This window comes from Abramis brama (assembly GCF_963993115.1).
Source record: "Abramis brama genome assembly, chromosome: 22".
NCBI classification, from domain to species: domain Eukaryota; kingdom Metazoa; phylum Chordata; class Actinopteri; order Cypriniformes; family Leuciscidae; genus Abramis; species Abramis brama.
The window spans coordinates 22224382-22246603 of NC_139984.1; the positions used below are offsets into that span (position 1 = coordinate 22224382).

The following is a 22222-nucleotide window of genomic DNA, read 5'->3' on the forward strand; positions in this document are numbered from 1 at the left end:
AGCTTATTTCATCCATTAGATCGTAAGATCTGGAAAAGCCCAGATATTTACCCGCCCATAGACCCTCCCCTCAAAGTAATCAGGACAGAAGCGGTCGAAAGTGGACAAAAGAGACTTAAAGGATTAAAACACCAAGGGCAAATGGAAATGTGTCTCCCTCGATTACTTGTGATCTAATTGACCAAAACACATCTTAATACCAGGTGTAAACAGGGCCTTAGTTTGATATTTTGTTACCCAATGCAAAGAATGTTTGCAAAATAAAGGTGGAGAGGACACGCTAGACTGGGTTAACTATAGGTAACAGTACCAAAAATATTGTATAAAACCCTTTTTTTTTTTTTTGGCAAAGGTTGGGATGTGTACCTTATCGTTCCTGCTAGGAGTGGGTTAAAGGCGTATAGCCAGTCATTCATGTCTTTGTCATTGTTGGCCTGGAGGAGGATCCCTCTGTGCTTGGTGCACACGGCGAATGTATTGGGTGTCTGCAAGCCATCAAAAAGCAATAATTAAGCATTCAGATGACATATATCACATGACAACAGTTGGTTTCCAAATAGTGAATGAGGCTTTACCTTGAGCATGGCTTGCTGGTCTTCGCTGTACTCCACCTGGGCAGTGGATAAATTCAGCACTCCTCTCTCCACCGGGTCCTTGTCGTTGTTGTAGATGAACACGTATGGCCGACGTACCACCACAAAGTGCTTCACCCAAGAGTTGGAGCGGGGCTCCATGAAACTGAGGAATCCCTTCTTTGATACCACAGACCTTAGTGAACACAGAAGGGCACGTCAGACCAGCATATTTATTTACTGCTGCCTCATTTGACTGTCGCGTAACACAGCCTGAATGATTTAAGTGCACAAATTCACCTTGATCCTTGCGAGAATGGACTAAACGCAAAAATAAATGTGTCGGGTATGTCAAAACTCTCACCCAGGTCTCATTTCCTCAATATCAGGCAGAAGGTTGAGGAATTCGTGTTTGCCGGCACGGGCCAGGTAGGATGTTTCCAGAATGGGCACCATGGGGAAGTTCTCATAGTCTGAGCATGAGGGGCTGGTGGCACGAGAATTAGCTTCAGGGGTCCTGGACAAGACAGATGTTTTTAGGATACTTCACTTTTAGAAGACTGTATTTGGAATGTATCGTTTGTGCTTTAACATCTGAACTGTACCGAGAGTCTGACAGAGAGGGGCAGGTGGAGGAGGGTGTGAGAGTAGCACTGCTGAAACTAGTGACGGATGGATCACGGCACATAGGAGAGATATCTGACAACTGAAAGAGACAGTGAAAAACTGTGAAAAACAACCAGTTTTGTATGAACTGGAACAAATCAAATTGAAAGTCCAGGTCACCTTGCAGTCACTGATGCTGTTGCACATCTGGTATTCACTATTGAAAGTGTGTGTCAGGAGACGGAGGCACTGCAAATGAAATCAAACGACATAAACACACCTTCCTTCTAATAGACATACAATATACACTTAATACTTTTATTTAGTAAGGATACTTAAATAATTATATTATAAATAAATGCTATAGAATAGAATCAAAGAAATCCTGAATTATGGTTTCCACAGGAAAATTAAGCAGCACAACTGTTCTCAACATTGATAATAATTAGAAATGTTTCTTGAGCACCAAATCAGCATATTAGAATGAATTCTGAAGGATCATGTGACACTGAAGACTGGAGTAATGATGCTGAAATTCAGCTTTGCATCACAGGAATAAATTACATTTTAAAATATATTAAAATTGAAAACAGTAATTTTTAATTGTAATAATATTTCACAACAGTATCACTGTTTTACTGTTTTTTTTATCCCAAAAATAAAATGCAGCCTTAGTAATAAGTATAAGAAACTTTTTTTTTTTATTACCAACCCCAAATTTTTTAATGGTTGAATTGTAGGTCTATATATCAAGACATATCAAGTAGGAATATCTTATATCTGATTTCAAATGGAACACAGTATTTAAGGATTTACAGTAATAAAGAATCATATAGTGACCCTGGACCACAAAACCAGTCACATGGGTACATTTTTTGAAATTGAGATTTATACATCATCTGAAAGCTGAATAAATACACTTTCCATTGATGTATGGTTTGTTAGGACAATATGCGGCCGGGATACAACTATTTGAAAATCTGTAATCTGAGGATGCAAAAAAATGGAAACATTGAGAAAATCGCCTTTAAAGTTTTCCATTTATGTTCGCGATTGTGCTGCTTTCACTCATATATATATATATATATATTTTTTTTTTTTTTTTTTTTTTACAGTAGGAAATTTACCAAATATCTTCATGGAACATGATCTTTACTTAATACCCTTATGATTTTTGGCATAAAAGAAAAATCGATAATTTTGACCCATACAATGTTTTGTTGGCTATTGCCACAAATATACCCGTGCAACTTGTGACTGGTTTTGTGATCCAGGGTCACATATTAAAATCACAACAAATATTATTAAAGTAGTACTTGTAGGGTCTTTTACCTTAGTGGCCAGCTCCTTCTCACGGTCTACCAAGCTCTCGATGTCTGTAGAGTCGTATCCGCTGCTCTCACTGGGCGTGATTGCGCTCTCATAGGTGGTGGAGGAGATCTGGGAGGAGATGCTGGTGGACGTGCTGAGGGTGCCGCTGCTCAGACTGGGAGACAGAGACTCGCTCAGGGATTTAGGAGGAGGCGTCTCACTCAGTTTCTCACGGAGCAGCAGCAGGTGACGGGTCTTCTCCACCTGTCAAAGACAGAAATGGACATCAGGGTCTGGAGATCATGACTGTCTGTGGGATATTACAGATAAACACAGGCAGCATAGAGTGTGAAAGTCTTCTATCCTCACCTCATGCAACTGCTCGAGTTTCTCCAGCTCCCACTGGTGCTCCAGGATCAGACTGTCTCCTCTGGGTCTCCAGCCTGCCAGGTTTTCCTCTCCACGCACATACGCCACAGATGTGTCCAGAACCTTCCGCCTCCGCCGCTGCATACCTGAAAAACAACAATGAAATTGATTAATATAGCAGGCCTGTTATATCAATATGCAGAATCATTAATGCTAAATAGAAAAATCATCTTGCTAAATTTTTGTACAAAACTGTGGAAGTTATCCATTTTATTAATATTCTTTCTAAATTTACAATACCATTCAAAGGTTTGGGGTCAGTAAGATTTTTCTAATTCTTTCGAAAGAACTCTCTTCTTCTCACCAAGTCTGCATTTAAAATACAGTAAAAACTACTATTGTGAAATATTATCACAATTAAAAACAACTGTTTTCTATTTTAATATATTTTAAAATGTAATTTATTCCTGTGATGCAAAGCTGAATTTTCAGCATCATTACTCCAGTCTTCAGTTCGGTTCAAAAGAACAGCATTTATTTTAAATAGAAATCTTTAGTAACATTATAAATGGCTTTTTTGTCACTTTTGATCAATTTAATGCAAATGGTTTTTTGTTTATGTTTTTTTTGTTTAAAAAAACAAAGTTTAGGAAAATCTTACCTGGGCTTCCTGTGTCAGCTATTTTGCACAAGCTAAGCTCATAGATTCCTGTCACTTTATTACTGTAATGGAAACACATCAGGAAAGAGTGTTAGCAAAGTTTCTAAACACATAGCAAATTTACCGAACACACATTTCAAGACTTTAATGATAGTTGATGTTTAAGATGTCCATCAATATTTTCTTTGATCAAAAATCACGATTCCCGTTTAACATTTATATGAATGTGTAAGGGAGTGTTGTCCATTAATATTCCATGTAGTCTTTCAGAAATTAGGTAAAATGTGACAAAATGTGCTAAAATGCACTTTAAAATAGTTTTAGATTGAGTACAGCATGTCGCAATGCAGGATATCTCCTAAAAGTATTTTAAGTCAACTAACCATCAGAAACATTTTTTGTTTTTTTTTGTGGTTAAAGAAATAAAAGAAAAAATTTTTTTATACCAGTCGGGAGTTTTGGAGTAACCACTGCCGAACAGGTTCCTCAGGGAGCGTGGAGGAGAGATCTTAGCATCTCTGGAGTAGAAGACCATGCAGATGTCCTTGGTAATGATGGCAGGCTGGATGCAGTGATCAAGCTGCAGGGAAGTGGTTAGCACACGTCAATGCTGTAAAACCTGCTTCTAAAGAACTAGTCCTTTAAAAAGAGTCAAGGCTGACCTCCAGATAGGCTGACAGGGTCATGTAAATCTTCTCTCCGTAGGGAGTGACACGGTTCAGCAGGAGAGAGTTGTGCAGGGAACTGTCCCAGACAGCCTCAAACCGGTAGAACGTCCTGAGAAAGGAGAAATGCATTCGATTTAAGGATATAGACACAATATGAACCCATGGAAGGATGTTTACTGGTGCTTAAGTGATTAATTATGCTATTCACTATTTGTGTGGATGTGCTTAAAGACAACATGAAATGTCATTCACAACCCATTTTACATATACAATATACAGAATATACAATAACATAAAAAATGGGAATTGACTGGATCATGAAAAGTTATTACATTTACACTACAATACACCAAAACGTTTGAGGCCAGTATTTTTTTTTATAATAGAAAATGATACTTTTATTCAGCAAGCATGTATTTAAAAAAATATATATAAAAAAAATAAAAAGTGACATTTAGGACTTTGTTACAAACAATTTCGATTTTAAATAAATGTTCTTTTGATTTTTCTATTCATCAAAGAATCATGGGGAAAAAATGTATCATGGTTTACACAAAAATATTAATCAGCTGTTTTCAACATTGATGATAATAATAAGAAATGTTAAGCACCAAATCAGCATATTAGCAGATTTCTTGACTTGAGTAATGATGCAAAAAAATCAGCTTTGCATCACAGAAAGAAATTACATTTTTAAATATATTACAATAGAAAACAGTTATTTTAAATTGTAATATTTGAATATATTATTTTACAAAAATATTTAAAAAAATCGTACTGACCCCAAACTTTTGAACAGTATCGTACCTGAACGATAATCAAAATAAAAATGTGTCTCTCTTTATTTAACATGCACCAATGAATTATTCCCAATAAGGCCAAAAATGTGTATTAACAGTAAAATGTAAGAGAATAGGTTCAATTTTGATTTCATGTTGACTTTTAACTGTGCATATGACAGTGAAGCATCAGGCTTCTACAATAAATATATTAGCTATGCTGCCTGCAAACTTTCAGCTCACACAGACAATCTCACTGTGAAAAACATGAGGTGTAATGACAGCTGTATCACGCGCTGTTGGGAGATCTCTGTGCCCAAATACTTTGTTGATGCGTTCGAGTCGCATAGTGATCAACACAACACCAGAGTGTTGACAGGTGCTACATTAATAGTGATCTGGTGTGAGCTTGAAGTAGACTGTAAGGAAGCAGTGTGCGTGTGTGTGACTCAGAGCTACAGCGCCGTGAAGACTATAAGCAAAGGCACACCATTTATATGAACGGACACATGGAGACAGAGAATGAGATTCACACAGGTGACTCATCCTCAAATATCCATGTGTCTTTTTCTCCACTCCCTCCCCTCCCTTTCTCCTTCTTATTTCATTGTTTAAATGGCACATAGATGCACAAAGGCTTGCCTGCGTCTGTATCTAGACTCATCATTTCAGATTTCAGCTGCTAACAAGCCAAATATAATTATACAGTGAATGTAGAGTATAATCAAACGAAATGTCAGATCTACATTCATTCAGATATTTGTTTGTTTTTTTAAAGACATGTGGTGGCAAAAGCTCATCTATTTAATAGTTTTAAGGTGAGATACTACATGCAAAAGCAATGAAAAAAAACCATATATACACATTCACATTTTATATTATATTTAAATATATATATATATATATAATACATTTTATTAAATAAAGGTTTATTTTCTTAGAATGACAAAGAAAACATAATACATCTCATATTATATTATATATAAATTTTGCCAATTTAATGAGCCATTTTATCTTAAAAAAGGGGAAATGTATGTTCATTTACAGTACATGCACATATAAGCAAATATTACATTAAATAACCATATGACAAAAGGGTTTGAGTTTTGGTCTGTTGTTGATTACATTTAAACAAATGTGGAGTCTAAATCACTTAATATGCAAATGTGTTTAAATTTAATAATGTGATATCTAATTTCCATATTTCAAGTTTAAATGGGTCAGGCCCAATAAAATAAAATTTTGATTTTGCATTTAAATTTAGCAAATTTTTAGAATAGTTTTTTTTTCATTGCACATTCAACAGTAATACTTCACCTTAATTCATACTATTATGTAGAATGAGTTAAGAGAGAAACACTGACACAGATGCAGTACATAGGTCTGCTACTGTTACGCCTACAGATCACAAACATCTCATAAAGCACTTTGATGGTAAAAATGCTTTATGATCAGGTGGTTCTGATACCTAGCAATATCGCTATCAATACAAAGGCTGAGCAAAACCAAGAATCCAACCGCAGCAGGAAAAGGACGAGAACAAAAAGAGAGACAAAACAAGCAGAAACAGTCAGGCAACAGAAATATTTACAAATCAAAAGACAAAAAGCAGCATTCAGATTAAACAGGCAAAGGAAATAAATGAGCAAACGAGAGAATAAAGAAAACTGGCATCATTAAAAGAACACAACATGCAGATTTTCAAAATAAATAGAGCTGTACAGGGCACTGTGCTTATTGGTTAAATTGCTGTTTTTCTTTTGGTCCACTAGATGGCTCTCTTGATCCCTGCAGGATTTTTCCCAGCGATGACTCATGTTCAACATGCTCTCCTGAATTCTAAGCAGTTAGGTAGATGCATTTGCATTAGGTGAGTAGAGCATTTGCAGACCTGCCACTGACTGCAGACAGATAAATGAGCTTAATACTTGATTTAATAGGCCCTTTACTGGGAAAAGGTCCTTAGGTTGTCAAATGTGGAGCGCGAACACAGCATACCTGCTGGAGTTGTGGGAAGATTTCAAGTTTTTAGCTGAGATAATGTTGAGAGACAGGACTGCGTCTGCAGCTGAATCATCCACTTCTGGCTTATTCCTGATTCGACCTGCAACAGACACAATGATCCGATGTCAGATGGCTGTAGCCTTTACAATACACATTATAAAACTGACTGGTCAATACAGCATTACAGCTGTATGTTATATGTTCTATTTAAGATTTCAGAAACAAACTTTGTACTGACCAACAACCAGCTCTCTGACGTCCTTCCAGTGCAGCTCACTGCCCTTCTCATGGATCAGAGTGACTGTTATTCTACGTTGGATGCCCTGAAAACACAAGCAACACAGGTTACTAAAAGCAATCTCAATTTGAATCATTTACATGTCCTTGGCTAAGGACAATGAACATGATCCTTAGGCTAAACTACAGATTTCCTGACCACAAATGCAGAAAGAATTTAATATTAATAGAACGTAGAGACAGAAGAACACAAGACCAGAGTGCATTGCAATGCAGACATCTATGAAAATGTAATTCATTGCTAACAGTATTCAAAGTTCAATCATAATTGATATAACATACAATATACAGTTGTTGTTTTTTTCTGGCCTATTTTTTGTCATTATTCCAGTACAACATTGTTCATCCAGTTGCATATTTGTATGTATAACATGTGTTTTATCTTACTTGTATAATATATAGGGCCCAAAACTAACTTTTGACTTAAGAACATTTACCGGGCATAAATATTTTTTAACAGCCATGAAACCATTTTTGCAAAAACAGACAGTTATGACACCATAATTTTAGATACCAGTGAAAATGTACATTTCAGATGGAGAAATTTAGTCAAGTTTACTTTTCTGGGCGCACGCTTTCACAGAAATCTTCCTAGACGGCACGCGAGTAATGCGCTTAAATATTTATATTGGAAAGGCTTAAACTTTCGTGACGATGCAGCACTGGCCCGTTAACTGTCGTGATTCATGTTCTTAGGATATTGCTTTGTTACAATTCTAAAAAATGTTACCAGCTAACTGGCGATTGAGACCGTTTCATATACTCGCCAATGCCAATTTTTACAACCACTTGGTGAGTGTTCATTTTTGGCCCTGTGTGTATATATATATATATATATATATATATATATATATATATATATATATATATATATATATATATATATACACATATACATATACATATACATATACATATATACATATACATATACACATACATATACACACACACACACACACACACACACGTATAAAACTAATCAAACTAAAGCAAACTGACACCAAAAAAAGAATTGTAAACCGAATCATTGTAAGAGCAAATATTTACACTCATATTAGTGAAAGCCAGAATAAATACCTGGTGCAAAAGGTATGTGCCATGACAGGGAAGACCTCCTGTGTGATCAACTACTGCTGGGATATACCTACAATAAACAACACATCATTTATATGTGCAAACAGCCTTTAGAGCAACATTTTTTCTCTATAAATGCTGCTTACTGAGACAACCGAGTAAAACCATTTTAACCAGAAATTTTGGGCCTGTATGTAGATGTCAGAATGGTTCACTTACTCTCCAGTGGGCTCCAGTTCACTGATCTCGAACCAAGCCACAAGGTCATACTTGCTCACACACTGACCCAGGTTGGACTTAGTAATGGTGTTCAGTTTGGTGGCTGGCACTGCAAGGTAAGTGAAATATTAATAGGGCAGGAATATGGTGCACCATATGGCTGATGTATTTAAACTAGCCTTTTTTTTTTTCTTTCACTAAAAAGGCCAAGTAAAAAAATAAATAAAAAAATGCTGAACATGACAGATAAACAATATGAGCATGAGTCACGTAATGTGAGAAAACACAAAGCATCCACAAGAAACTCTATACTACATCGGGAAAATCAATACAGCTGACGTGCTCCTGAAACTTCAACTAAGGGGTGGCACTCCATTTCCTTCAGCGCTCTGTATTTTTTGGTGGGAGTCATCGCGCTGGGGAAAAGCTACAGGAAATCTTATGCACAGAGATGGAGGAAAAACACTTGTGTAACTTGATGTGAGCTTTTTGTCATTTGTGAAAAGAAAAAAAAAATCTTCAGGGAAGCTAGCAAGAGAATTTGGAAAACACCTAACAAGATTTAATTAGCACTACAGCTTTAAAGTAACACAAGAGGAAACACGAAGCAGCTGTCACTGGAGTCTAGATCAACCAGGGAGAAAAATAAGAGAGAGTGACACTTAAAAACACAGCAGCTCAAGGAAAAGCTTTTATAGCTTATCTTCGGCATTAGGAATATCTACATTTAAAAGAACATCTACTGGGATTCTGTCATTGGGTAGGGATGATGGGCTACACTAAGGTCACAGTACATTAAAGCACAGCACAGACCCAAACTCTATCGACCTAAACTACTCTGCGCCTCTGAGGCTCTGTACCAACCGTCGTGTTTGGGCACTCTGAGAATGGGGCTGTTGGGTGTAGGGAGGAAGGGGAAGTGGGACAGATCATCTACCCCTTCCTCTAGACTGGCGACGGCCGTGGAAGCCAATGCGTTTGCATGCTCCGAGATTGTGTCCAACACTTGGCCGTGCACGTACCCGCTCATCAGGTACCTGATCAACTCAATCTTACGTGCATGGTCTGGGCGGACAGCCCAGGAGAGAGTGGTGAGGATGTGGATTGAAATGACAAAGATAAAGATGGAGTTACATGTGAGAAATGGACATTCTAGAGAATGTAGGGGTCCACATTTAAATTCCACATTTAAATTCATGAATATCTTTGCATCAAACTTAATTCTAAATAAAGAAATAAAGAAATATTATAGTTAATTTCATTTTAAATATTCAAAAATGTTATTGTGTAATATTAAAAAATAATCGAGTGAGAAGCAGAATCCCTCCTTCAAACATCTCTGAAGCAATTGACAAATGTCATGATATTCAAAAGTTGTATGAATCAATTCTAAGAAGGTTGGAAGCTATTTTAAGGGCAGATGCTGATGAAACACCTTAATAAAGAAATATCACCCATTTCCCAGGTGTTCACATTTGTCCAATCCCTATATGTACCTTGCATCTGTATAAGAACTGTATAAGGTATTTAAAAATGCCTGAATGGCACCTGGAGATTTGAAACAATCTTAACAGTTCTTTGAACGAGATTGTATATGTATGACTATTTTTTACATATCGGTTTACATACATTTAGGTTTTTAAACACACTACATCTACAATCTATAAATCACAAAGAGCACCACAGCTTTTCCAATTATCTCCAGCTGAGCTGTAGCACCTCTAGATTCATATTGCGATATAAAAGACTGACAGCTCGAGGTGAAGATAAATACGCCGTCAGGATGGATGACACTTCAAGGCTGCAGCCTTTGTTTTATTTTAGGTCACAGAGGGAGATTTGTTCTTTATAAAAAAAATTCAATAAATAACATCAGTCTGGACAGGAACGGCTGACAACTTCGTCTTTCAAACTGACTTGCCGCATAAATGGGATCCAGAGCCCTTTTGAGAGGAGATAACCGTATCAAACGAAAGAGCCAGAGATTACAGCATCATTGTGAACTGAGGTAGCTCCTTGTTTAATGAATCTTGTAATGAATTACACTAATAATTAGAGGGGAGATAGAGGAGCATACACGCTCTGGGCGAGGATTATTTAAGGAATTGCTTTATTGTTACTTATGCAAATTTAAGACCCTTCAAGCTGACTTAATGAATAATGTAATGTTCTTCATGAAGACAAATTAAGATGTCATTTTTGAGTTGTATAGCAGTTGCCGTCATACCTGGTTTAGACAGAGGCATAGGTGGAGGGTAGTACTTTCTGGAAGGCTGAGAAGGGCTACAAGAGAAGCAGAAAATTAAATCAGACATGCAAAAGAAAAACTAGAATAAATCTGAATGCTTTAATCAAAGGGCATAACCACTCAGTTAGGATTGCAGGAACATTTATTTCCTGCTACTATATGCTGTATAAACAAATATAAAATATTTATAATTATTACAATGAACATGCTGATAAAATAAGTAAAGGAATATTCTAGGTTAAACAAAAATCAAACTCCATCAACAGCATGCTGTCAGTGACAAAGGGAAATAATATTGACTTAAGGCAAAATTTGTTAAATTAAAAATAAATGTGTTACAATTCAGAAATATTATGAATAAAAAAATACTAATAAAAAAACGTAAACAACTACTAAAATGTAAACTAAAATTAAGATATAAAAATAAAAGCGAATTCAACATAATAAATACAATAATTTTATATAATTAATGTTAATATAACACTAATATGACAAACTCTTACAGCACTGTAAAAACTATAGAAGATAAAATAAAAAATTTATTTGATATTTAACAATTCTAAAATGTCATTCCTTTAAAAATCAGACAAATGTGAAGTCACCATCAATGTGTTTACATCCCTGAAATGCACTCAAATATTTATCAAATATGTAAAACTGGACAACAGGTTGTTACCTGACAAGTTCCTGTCCATGAATGTGCAGTGGGTGCTGTTGGTAATGGCCAAACACTTCAAACACAACTGGCTTGGTCTTTATGTACTCAATAAAGGACTCCGTCACCTCCACTGAGATCTGGATGTGAAAACCGCATAAATAAGTTGGCAACACATTCATATTTACCTAAAGATAGTAGGCAAATAGATAGTATGCTTAAATAATGAAGCATAATTCATTATACGCATCTAGCCTGATGAAATATTTGAATGAGTACTCTCTATTAACAACTCTGGGGTGTTTATACCATCACAATTTTCATTTTCCTCCTTAAAACCCTCATCTCTCTCGCTGCATTCAACACTTACATTCTGTACGTGGTAAAAGCCCAGCGGGGCACCTTTGCCTGTGTTCTTCAGTGGCTCTGTGCTGAAAGCCTCATCGTGACGATGGAGGAAGCTGTTGGCAGCATGAGACCGGATTACTGTGAGAAGCGTGACTGTGTGTTTGCGTGATTTATGTGAAGGTGTGTGCTCTGTCTGAATAAAGACCAATGAGACGGGAAAGAAGGGTTGCTATGGAGACAGGCTGACTCACTTGAACTGGCAGAAGATGTCTGCGTACTCGGGCGGGACGCTGCTCGCCTGCAGAACGGTGACGCGGAAAGTGAAAATACTACCCACTTCCAGATGCTCTGCCAAACCATCACCCAGTTTTGTGTCCACGTTCCCAAGCTTCAGGTCTTTTAGACACAAAACACATGTGTAAATATACATAATATTAGACTGTTTTATGTAAATGGATCTATACACAGTTAATGTGAAATTGTAGATGTTGGCTGATTTTCTTGGGCATTCCCTATAATTATATTTTACTGTGTAGAACCATCTACCGTAATTCTATTTAAGAAATATATCTAAAAATCTTAGATGTTGAATTAAATTGTAGATTTAGTTTTTCTTGGTCAACAACTGTATGTTTTTTTTTACTATTTCTACTACTATTTCTACAGTGCAGAATCATCTAATTCTATAAAAATAAATATATACTGCAAAAAATGCAGGTTGATAGTTATTTGATATTATGTGATGTTTTAAAGGGTTAGTTCACCCAAAAATGAAAATTAGCCCATGATTTACTCACCCTGAAGCAATCCTAGGTGTATATGACATTCTTCTTTCAGACGAATACAATCAGAGTTATATAAAAAAAAGTGTCATGGCTCTTCCAAGCTTTATTATGGGAGTGAATGGCTGGAGAAAATTTGAAGCAAGTGCATCCATCCATTATAAAAGTAATCCATTTGGCTCCAGGGGGTTAATAAAGGCCATCTGAAGTGAAGCCATGGGTTTGTGTAAGGTAAATACCCATATTTGAAAATGTATAAACTATAAATCACTATAACTCCAGATTGTATTCGTCTGAAAGAAGAATGTCATATACACCTAGGATGGCTTCAGGGTGAGTAAATCATGGGCTAATTTTCATTTTTGGGTGAACTATCCCTTTAATAAACAACATCTGTAAATCTTGTCCATGGTCTTTGTATCACTTATATTGACCTGTTAAAACCTGCTAGAAGAATCTATTTGGTCCAAATGCATTCTGAACACTGATGCAGTGTAAATCAAATGTGACATACCAGAAAACAACAGCATCGTCTGGATGTGTAAGCATTTCTTTTCACTCAGACTGAACGGTTTTGTTTAGAGCTCAGGGGTTGCCAGCTGGCCTGTGCATACACACTCACCCATGTCATTTATTCTGTTCATCTCTTCTGAAGGGGTGATGACCTCTGTACTTTGACCTTGACCTTCCACAATACGCAGCTCTTCCAAAGAGAGGCCAGAGCGGGTCATCACCACAGGGGAGAAATCACTCTGGATGGTGGAATAAAAGAGAGAGAGAGAGAGAGAGAGAGAGAGAGAGAGAGAGAGAGAGAGAGAGAGAGAGAGAGAGAGAGAGAGAGAGAGAGAGAGAGAGAGAGAGAGAGAGAGAGAGAGAGAGAGAGAGAGAGAGAGAGAGAGAGAGAGAGAGAGAGAGAGAGAGAGAAATTTAAAAAAGGCAGCGATCATCAAAATGTCTCTCAGTATATGCATAAACAACTCAAACCTTATACAAACTATGTCAATCTTGAGACAAGATCCATTTTTAAACTTCAACTGGGTATCCTTTGAAATTCATTCTCTTAGTATCTGTCTATACATGAATAGTCTTTTTGTGATAAACGGGCCTTAAAATATCCATATCACTTCACCAAATGGTTTAGTTATTTCAAAGGTCCTTACAGCCTACAACAGCAAAAGAACCAAAACCCACAACGACACTGACCAAGCAAATAAATTTAGTAAACAGTAAGATAAAAATGACAAAATTTGCCACGTTTTATTATGTATGGAAAGCACATACTCCCTTTCTCCCACTCTCTCCAACTCAAATGCACAAATGCAGTATGGACACGCACTCGCACAGAAATGTGGTGCTGCTTTGACGATTTTATCATTAAAATATTTTAGCAACTTAAAAGCTACATGACATTTCTCACTAGCAATGTAATAACGGCGCTGTTCTTGAAGCAGATAAACTTACAGTTTCACTATTAGAGACGGTGCTGCCGAATACTGTTGAGAGACGCACAGACTGAGGTAATTCACACACGCTTAATCTCTCTATCTCTATAATAACTGCATTAATAACTGCATTAGTCTGCTATCAATGACTCAAGCCACCGTTAAGAGCTCTAAAATTATGTTTTGGAATTAGCAATGGAGGCTTGGGATGAGATGTGTAAGAGATTAGTTCCACACACAAGAGCGTTTTAAGGACAACAACCTGACAATTGCCTTGAAATACAACATCTGAACAATGTCTTGAGGTGTGCTTACTGTAGTATAAGCGGAATAATTGACTCCGGTCCATTGAATTATTAGAAAATGCACAACCGAGGTGTAACTCTGCTTGGCGTCGTGGCAGCATTACCACCTCAGGTGTGCTTTATTTTCTAATAATTGAATGGCCTGGAGTTAATTGTTCCTATAATATAATAAGTGCTGTCAACGTTAACGTGTTACAGCATGCGATTAATATAATATAATATAATATAATATAATATAATATAATATAATATAATATAATATAATATAATATAATATAATATAATATAATATACACACATGAGCTTTGAATATTATACAGTATATATCGTGTGAAAAAAACTTAGGATCACACAGTTGCCATCTTGGTAACTTGGTAATCTTCTAGGCATGAAGATTCAGCTCCTATCTACTTGAATAGGCTGAGCCTGTAATATTTAAAACTGTTTGTTCAGTTTACTTGGCAAAAACATACACAAAATAAGCAATAAAATCATATAAATGTTGCTTATTCAGTTCAATAAAGGCTAAATAAAAACAAAATTTTCGCATCTTGGGTTAGGGTTAGTGTTACATTCTAGAATAAACAGACCAGATGATTGATTTGTCTATATAGTGACTGACACTTTTAGGAAGGTAGGACTTCCTTTCCTGCAGCCACCATATTGGGTCTATATCCTCCTCTGTATGGGTATTTGACATTTGTGGGGAGATATTTAGACAAATTATTGATATTTTCTTGTATACATCCACTCATGTTAAAATAACAGGAAAACTTAACTGCTGGACTGGCTTGTACCTTTTTAAAATACTCGTTGTCAAAGGAAATTTTAGCAGTCCCCGACTGACGCACACCGGATCCATAATCAGGAGCCTCTTCGTCTGCTACAAAAACACAAATACCAAAGAATAAGGACACACGTGTCACAGATCTGTTGAAAAACTTACCGTAATCAAGTAAATTAATGTTTATAAAGCACATCAGATTGATATCAACTGTGCTTAATTAATTCTGAGCAGAATCTTAATTAATTCATTAATATAGAGCAGTGCTCACCAGCAATGGCTTGGACCCCCACTCGCAGGAATCCTCGCACATCTCCCTTCTCTGTTACTATAGCAACACGATGCACCAGAGGAACAGGGTACAGCAGGTTGCTCAGGTACACGAAGGCTCTGGAGGAAAAAGAACAGCAATTATAGTACCGCCCTGAGAGCTGTCGTTGCCTGACTGTCTTATTCACACACACACACGTTCAGAACATCCTTAAAAAACAAATGTATTAGTATGGAGGGTACAGGAGATGCACAGCTTAGCAGTGTTACGCACAGTGATTTCCTTTCACTGCAGGGCCACAGGTTCATCTCCATTACCCTGATTAACACCATTGGAGAATAATGGACATGATGTGTCAGACACTTTTACTAAGAGCTGACACTGAATATGGCACTAAATAACATAAGACAGAAAACAAACCCTCCAACCTTGAAATTAAATGCCAAAGGGAAGAAAAAAAAGGGGCAAACAAATAATTCATACATTATGTACATAAAACAAAAAATATGCATTGGCTTATTGCAAGAGATTGTTTCAGAATATTTTATATTTTCAGAGGCTAGGGGGCACACATAGTCTGAATTTCAGGAGCTGTTTGCAGGCAGAGAGCTCCTCCTCCCCCTGTGGGCAGCCTCAAGGCCAAGATGGAGGAGAGCTATCACTGTAGCGCATCAGTGAAGTCACGATGACGCAGGTCCATTTGCGCCTCTGCATCCATCCAGACTATGTTGCCATCCTCCTCTATCCTTCTCTCTTGTACAGTTCTTACTTCGGTACACAGAATGAATTTTAAAATTAAAGGAAAAAATAATAATACAGATAAAAATGAAATAAAAAAGAAATTTAAACAATATATATATATATATATATATATATATAATATAATATAATATATATATATATATATATATATATATATATATATATATATATAAAATAAACATTATACATTATATATTATATATAAACATTATATATATATATATATATATATATATATATAAAATAAACATTATATATAAGTTACAAAAAATGAAGAAATTAGGGCTGTAAATCAAAAAGGTTAATGTGTTAAAGGGTGTGATTAATAAAAATGTGTTTTAATGTAGTTATTTTTAAAGCCATTAGCACATTTATTTAATTTGACATGATAACATTTTACAGTTTTTGTGTGACTTCTAAAAACTGATCTGAACATTCAGTGTTCAAGTGTCTCACAATCAATGGAGAAAGACATTCATTACGGATAATTTATTTATAAACCCAGACGGGATGTTTAACAATGCTCATTTGCATTCTTGTAGGGTGAAATTTAAGTGCAATATTAACCACAAGTAAAACACGTTCATTCATACATTCATAAAAATGTTAATGTGAACCCCAGCAAAATACAAATGCAGCAGGAAGAAACTGCATATGTAAGATTATTAAAGTGCTGGGAAAGTGGCTGTATTATTGAATTATCGTACATTTGCGTTTCTTTGCTTGTATTAGCAGTGCATTTTGAAGCAGTTTGATCAGTTTTCTTGTCTTAAACACATTTAAATCGATTGACAGCCCGATAAAAATAAATACAATGGATGAAAACAAACAAATGTGTGCTAATGTTTAGAGCACTAATGTTAAACCGAACCAGACAGATGGAGGTTAAATGTAGGCTGTGGAGAACTGGAGGAGGTATCTGGTATAGCCGTGTGAGCCGTTTCTCAGTTCAGATCTGCTCTCTCACAACTAGATAATTCGGTTTATTTCATTTTCAATGTCTATAAATTATCTTTAGATCATGGACCCCAATTAACAGCTGCACACTGAGCCACACAACTCTCTCCGTCTCTGTCACTCATTCTTTCACACCAGCTCTCATTTGTCAGACTTTCCCCGAGCAGTGGTCACCACCAACCTGCCCACCAGGATGAACCATGGGGAACGGTCATAGAAGGGGTCCTGCCCATCACTGAAGATGTCAGAGCCCTCCTCAGTCCCAGCATCTGAGCTGGTGTCATCCACGAAAGCCTCATCATCCATGAAGTCCTCCATCTCGCTCTGCCGTTCATCAGCCAGCTCGGTAATCTCAGAATCACTGGTGGAGAAGGTGGGAGAGGGCGTGCGGTCGGCCAGATGCTCGTTTACACAGCCGTGGAAAATAGGTGAGCTAAAAAAATGTGCGTGGGTAGGATGCAGGCACAACAACAGTTTATGACCTACATTTAAGGGCCATGACTTTAGACAGGAAATAGAAAACAATAGACATTGCAGGTACATGGATAATTAATTGCATGAATAAGCATTTAAATCTTAAAAAGAGATCATAGAAACTGTATCATAGTTCTAATCTTAATTATGGAAATAAAACATGGAAAAATGAAAAACAAAATCACAAATGAATTTGAAACAAATTCTACAATGTATATAATGTGCACAAAGCAACAAAAAAACAATCTGCATATGAAATGAAGGTGTTGAATAATAATAATAATAAATGGATGAAAACAGTACATTTAGAAAATAAAACACTACACCAGCACACAGCAAAACAAGCACATAATGATTAGGAAAATAAATGCAAATAAAAAGGATGATTTAAATATGAAGAGAAAATTAACAGTGTAAATGACTAAAAGATGTCAAATGATTTATGGGCTCCCTCTTTCACCAAGAGAACAGCTCTTTACAAACAAACACATTCCTTCTCTCATACAGACAAACACACACTAACACACACACACACACACACACACACACACACACACACACACACACTAACACTAACACACTCAGTTTTAACTAAGACAAAATGCAAATGGTTGGTAAAGAATTCAACTAAATTCAAGAAACCTTCTGTATGCACATTTGCAGGACATAATATACAAAGAATTAGGGGTGCAACGGATCACACAACTCGAGTTCGGATCATATGGTTTTTGAATCATGGATCAGATCATTTTTCGGATCAGCAAAAAAAAATGTGTGTGACAATTGTAACCTGGCTATAAATCAAATATAGATTAATCTTTGAGTTCAAGTTTTATTTGCCATTTGTAGCAGTACAGCTAGTACAAGTACATTGAGCTCATTGAGTCAACATTAAAAAGTCAACATAAAAGAAGAACTAACAAAACTACACATAATAAATAGACATTGAGAAGGTACAGTAAACGAAGAACAGTAAGTATACAACAAACAACCACAATTACCTCCATTTAGGAGTATTGCACTGTCCTGAGATAATACATAATATAAATATTTTAAAAAAGAATGCAATAAAACATTCTCTGTTTAACAGAGAAAGACATATAAACTCACAGGCATAAACTACCCTTTCCAACATCCCTATATAAAAAGAGATACCACTTGTCATCTTATAAAAATGAGACAGACATATTTGTTCCCTCTTCCATGTCCTCAGCCATCAGTCTGACCGTGGCTGAAAAAAACTGTTATAAAATCGAACCCTATGTAAAACAATACTGTCCGGTCTGCCATAGCTCAGAATATACATTGAGTGATTAGGCCTAAACATGGAATGGGCTGGGTGGTGTGTATCCCTAAGAATGTGATGTGCTCTTTGTTAAAGCTGTGTTTTGTTGTTTGATTAACATTAATGACACAGACAGCAGCATGTATTTATAGGCTGCTGTCACTTTAAGACCTAATACACATATCCAATATACTGATAAAGATCTGGGTTCTTCTCAACTATTTACGTTCATTTAAGACATACTTGCCGAGACAAGTATTTTGAGATACCTTGCTACCTTGCACATGGCTGTGCGCGATTTGAGTGTGTGAGCTCAAAACTAAATTAGTTCACCTTTGTCTGTTCTTGCTCTTGAATGGTTTAAAATCACTTGAATGTTTAATTGGAATTACTTAGAAACATGTGCAAATGATAAGCTTTCACTCTATGATGAACTTTGCAACTAATCCGCGAATCACATGCGTGCTGAACTGTAGGGCCAGGTCCGTACGGATCACGGATCAACTAAGATCCGTTACACCCCTACAAAGAATTGATCTCTGTTAACTTTCTCTATCATATCTCAAGTCACAGGAACAAGGTTAAGTGATTAGCATACCTCCCAACCAGCTTGAACCAATGGAAGCGGTCATAGAACGGGTCACTGCCGGTCAAAGCACCCTCCCCATCCTCTCCCTGATTGGATGAGGCCATCTCGCCCGCACGGTCATACATCTCTCGCATCTGGTCCAGCCTCTGCCTGGAAGATCATGTCAAATCAACACCTCATGCTAGCGAATTGTGTTCACTCTTTTAAAAATTTAAATCAACTATATTACACTTTCTACATTAAAGCCTTTTTGACTGGATAATTGGTTTACATTGGAACATTAGGTAATGTCAGCATGTAGAGGTGCTAGTGTCATCTACAAAGAAAGTGTGTTTTTGTCCGACTACCTAAGATACAATTTCGGTGATATTTTTCTGAAACAGAATCATCATCTTGACATGAGGGAATTGGCCCAAAAGTCATTTGGGATCCTCTCATTTGATGTTTGGCACAGTAATGAGAATTTGGCACAATAGAGACTTGTTTCAGAGAGTTAAACTTAAAATGAACTACATAAATAAAAATACATTGGTTGGACTATTAAAAAAGGCCATTATGCAAATAACATTGGATGTCATGATGCAATATGGTCATGTGACTGGCCACATGAGAAGCAAACAGAGTTCTTTGAATGACAGAACTCCTTTGTTCCCAGTGAATTAATTTCTATTCGAACATGAATTTTGTGACGAGCCATGCAAATGTTCTGTTATAAATGTCATGCCGAGAAGCAATTACAGTCTGAATATCACAAAAAACAAACAAAAAAAAAGTTCTAAAAACAGAGCTTTTGGATTTCTAAATGGATTGGTTCCAAATAATAATTGCAAAAGAACTAAAAAACTTCTGTTAGCAAAACTTTGTATTTCACAGGCTGGTTGGCAGCCTGAAGCTTACTTGAGCTTCTCCAGGGACCAGTAGTGAGTGGCTCCATTCTTCAAGTCCTGAACCTCCACAGCCACCACCGTTCGAGGGAAAGGCCTAGTGTCGTGTTCTTTCTCCGGTTCTGGAGGCAGCAGCTCCGGGGGCAGCGGAGAGTAGAGGGTGTCCGTGAGCAATACAAACTGGAACTGGACCTACAAATAGATAGAAGAAAGGTCATCAACAAGGATGAAAGATGTGAGTTGATGACTGTAAGATTGAAGGTTCAGACCTCATTTTTGACATCTGCTAAGTGGAGAGTGAAGTAATGCAACAAAGATTTACAATCGCTAATGTAAAACAAATCAAAAATGACCCCTGTCCCCACTGAAGCTATAAATACAAAGAGTGCATGATAAACAAGTAGAGAAATGTTTCTACACAGCAGGGGTCTTTACGAGGTTATACATATAGGTACTGGAAAAAAAAAAGAGACATAAACAAACAAAAGTAGAGCAGGTGACAGAAAAAGAACGGATGAAACTGTAAGTGTGTGCTCTTTTTAGAATTAATGAGTCAATTGTTGAACGCTGGCACATGGGTAATAAGTAAAGCAACAGAGATCTGTCTGCAAATATGTAAATATAGCAGAATGGACTGGTAAGTTGCCACCACAATGACAAGATCATTTTTATGAACAGTTTTATGTCATGTTGTGTCAGGAGCATTAGTCTGGTCTGTTTTAGGGGCCATTTACACAGGAAGCAGTTATATATAATTATTATTAGTAGTAATATTAGTATTACTACTAAATTCCATGACTTTTCCACATCTAGGAATCACACTTTTAAAATTCCCCTTATACAGTATATTACCAGGTTGTCCAAGATCATGAGAACCCTGGTTTAAAAAAATGGCAATTATTATTATTGAACTAAATAAAATAACAAATATATGATTTCAGCTTAATTTAACCGTTTCTCAGCCGACCCCCTGGCTGAGAAACACTGCAATAGACAGACCTTTTAGCTGCTACGCCGAGTCTTGCAGTTTTTTCATTGTTTCACGCCATGCCAAGTTAAAAATTGTTTTAATGTTTGACACGTTTTCACATGACACCTGTCATCTATGCGCTGTACCTTTTTCTTGAGCTCCACACTGATAGCATTGGCTTCTTTGAGGTATACAGCATTGCCCCACAGCTGGTCTCTGAGGGAGGTGAACTGGTGGTATCTCCACTTCCTGAAAGCCCACTGGGCCAGCTCGTACTCATGCTGGGTCCAGGGCACTGCAATACAGGAACAATAGTCAAACATGGCACAGCATACAGTAGGTGGATGTGATTTTGCCAAGCAGGATATCCTTATTGTTCCTGGAACAACATTCAATACATCAGACAATAGGGATTGGGAAGGGTGTAGCCTATGCAACCTATCATATATTTTCCTCTGATTGTAGTGGTAGTTTTGGTTGGGTTGAGGTTATAGATAGAGTTAGGACTCTGACAGAAATGTGATACAAATGGTGTTGATCTAGGAACTTATCCTACTTGCACAGCGTCCTAGTACACTGCAGATTAACATCTTTTGACAATGGGGTGCATGTCATGCCATAATGTAGCTGAACACTAATATTAAAGTAGTCAAAATTCTGATTTCTCAAAATACACTACCTTCATCCTCTTCCTCATCTTCTTCTTCCTCATCAGGTGTCTCCGCAGCCAATGAGCGGGTCTCCACCTGTTTCTGCAGCTCTTGCAATTTACTCTCATATACCTTTGAGAAAATGTGATGAAGAGAGAGGACAGCAGACACGATCTTATCAGCACTACAGACACTTACTGAACCTTGGAGAGATAAAAGTTACACAGTGGAATAGTTAAAAAACTTAACATTT

General features: G+C 36.7%; 1 protein-coding gene across 9 annotated transcripts in view; it reads right to left on the bottom strand.

The window, feature by feature from the left end:
* Window positions 1-22222, bottom strand: part of kif1b (kinesin family member 1B) — a 77948-nt gene that overhangs the window by 3236 nt on the left and 52490 nt on the right. For 5 of the 9 annotated variants that reach the window (XM_084099602.1, XM_084099600.1, XM_084099601.1 and 2 more), the window contains 27 exons: window positions 21999-22101; window positions 21466-21614; window positions 20363-20541; window positions 19475-19615; window positions 17299-17550; window positions 15399-15517; window positions 15141-15226; window positions 13219-13348; window positions 12066-12210; window positions 11837-11927; window positions 11488-11606; window positions 10791-10846; window positions 8564-8672; window positions 8348-8414; window positions 7209-7293; window positions 6965-7070; window positions 6435-6461; window positions 4182-4296; window positions 3966-4099; window positions 3520-3581; window positions 2859-3004; window positions 2511-2753; window positions 1359-1427; window positions 1178-1278; window positions 937-1089; window positions 576-768; window positions 367-485 (listed from right to left, as the gene is read on the bottom strand). In XM_084099602.1, the coding sequence (XP_083955728.1) occupies window positions 367-485; window positions 576-768; window positions 937-1089; window positions 1178-1278; window positions 1359-1427; window positions 2511-2753; window positions 2859-3004; window positions 3520-3581; window positions 3966-4099; window positions 4182-4296; window positions 6435-6461; window positions 6965-7070; window positions 7209-7293; window positions 8348-8414; window positions 8564-8672; window positions 10791-10846; window positions 11488-11606; window positions 11837-11927; window positions 12066-12210; window positions 13219-13348; window positions 15141-15226; window positions 15399-15517; window positions 17299-17550; window positions 19475-19615; window positions 20363-20541; window positions 21466-21614; window positions 21999-22101 (3299 nt within the window). The remainder of the gene's footprint in view (window positions 1-366; window positions 486-575; window positions 769-936; window positions 1090-1177; window positions 1279-1358; window positions 1428-2510; window positions 2754-2858; window positions 3005-3519; window positions 3582-3965; window positions 4100-4181; window positions 4297-6434; window positions 6462-6964; window positions 7071-7208; window positions 7294-8347; window positions 8415-8563; window positions 8673-10790; window positions 10847-11487; window positions 11607-11836; window positions 11928-12065; window positions 12211-13218; window positions 13349-15140; window positions 15227-15398; window positions 15518-17298; window positions 17551-19474; window positions 19616-20362; window positions 20542-21465; window positions 21615-21998; window positions 22102-22222) is intronic. The other 4 variants (XM_084099604.1, XM_084099603.1, XM_084099598.1 and 1 more) reach the window with 2 other exon arrangements.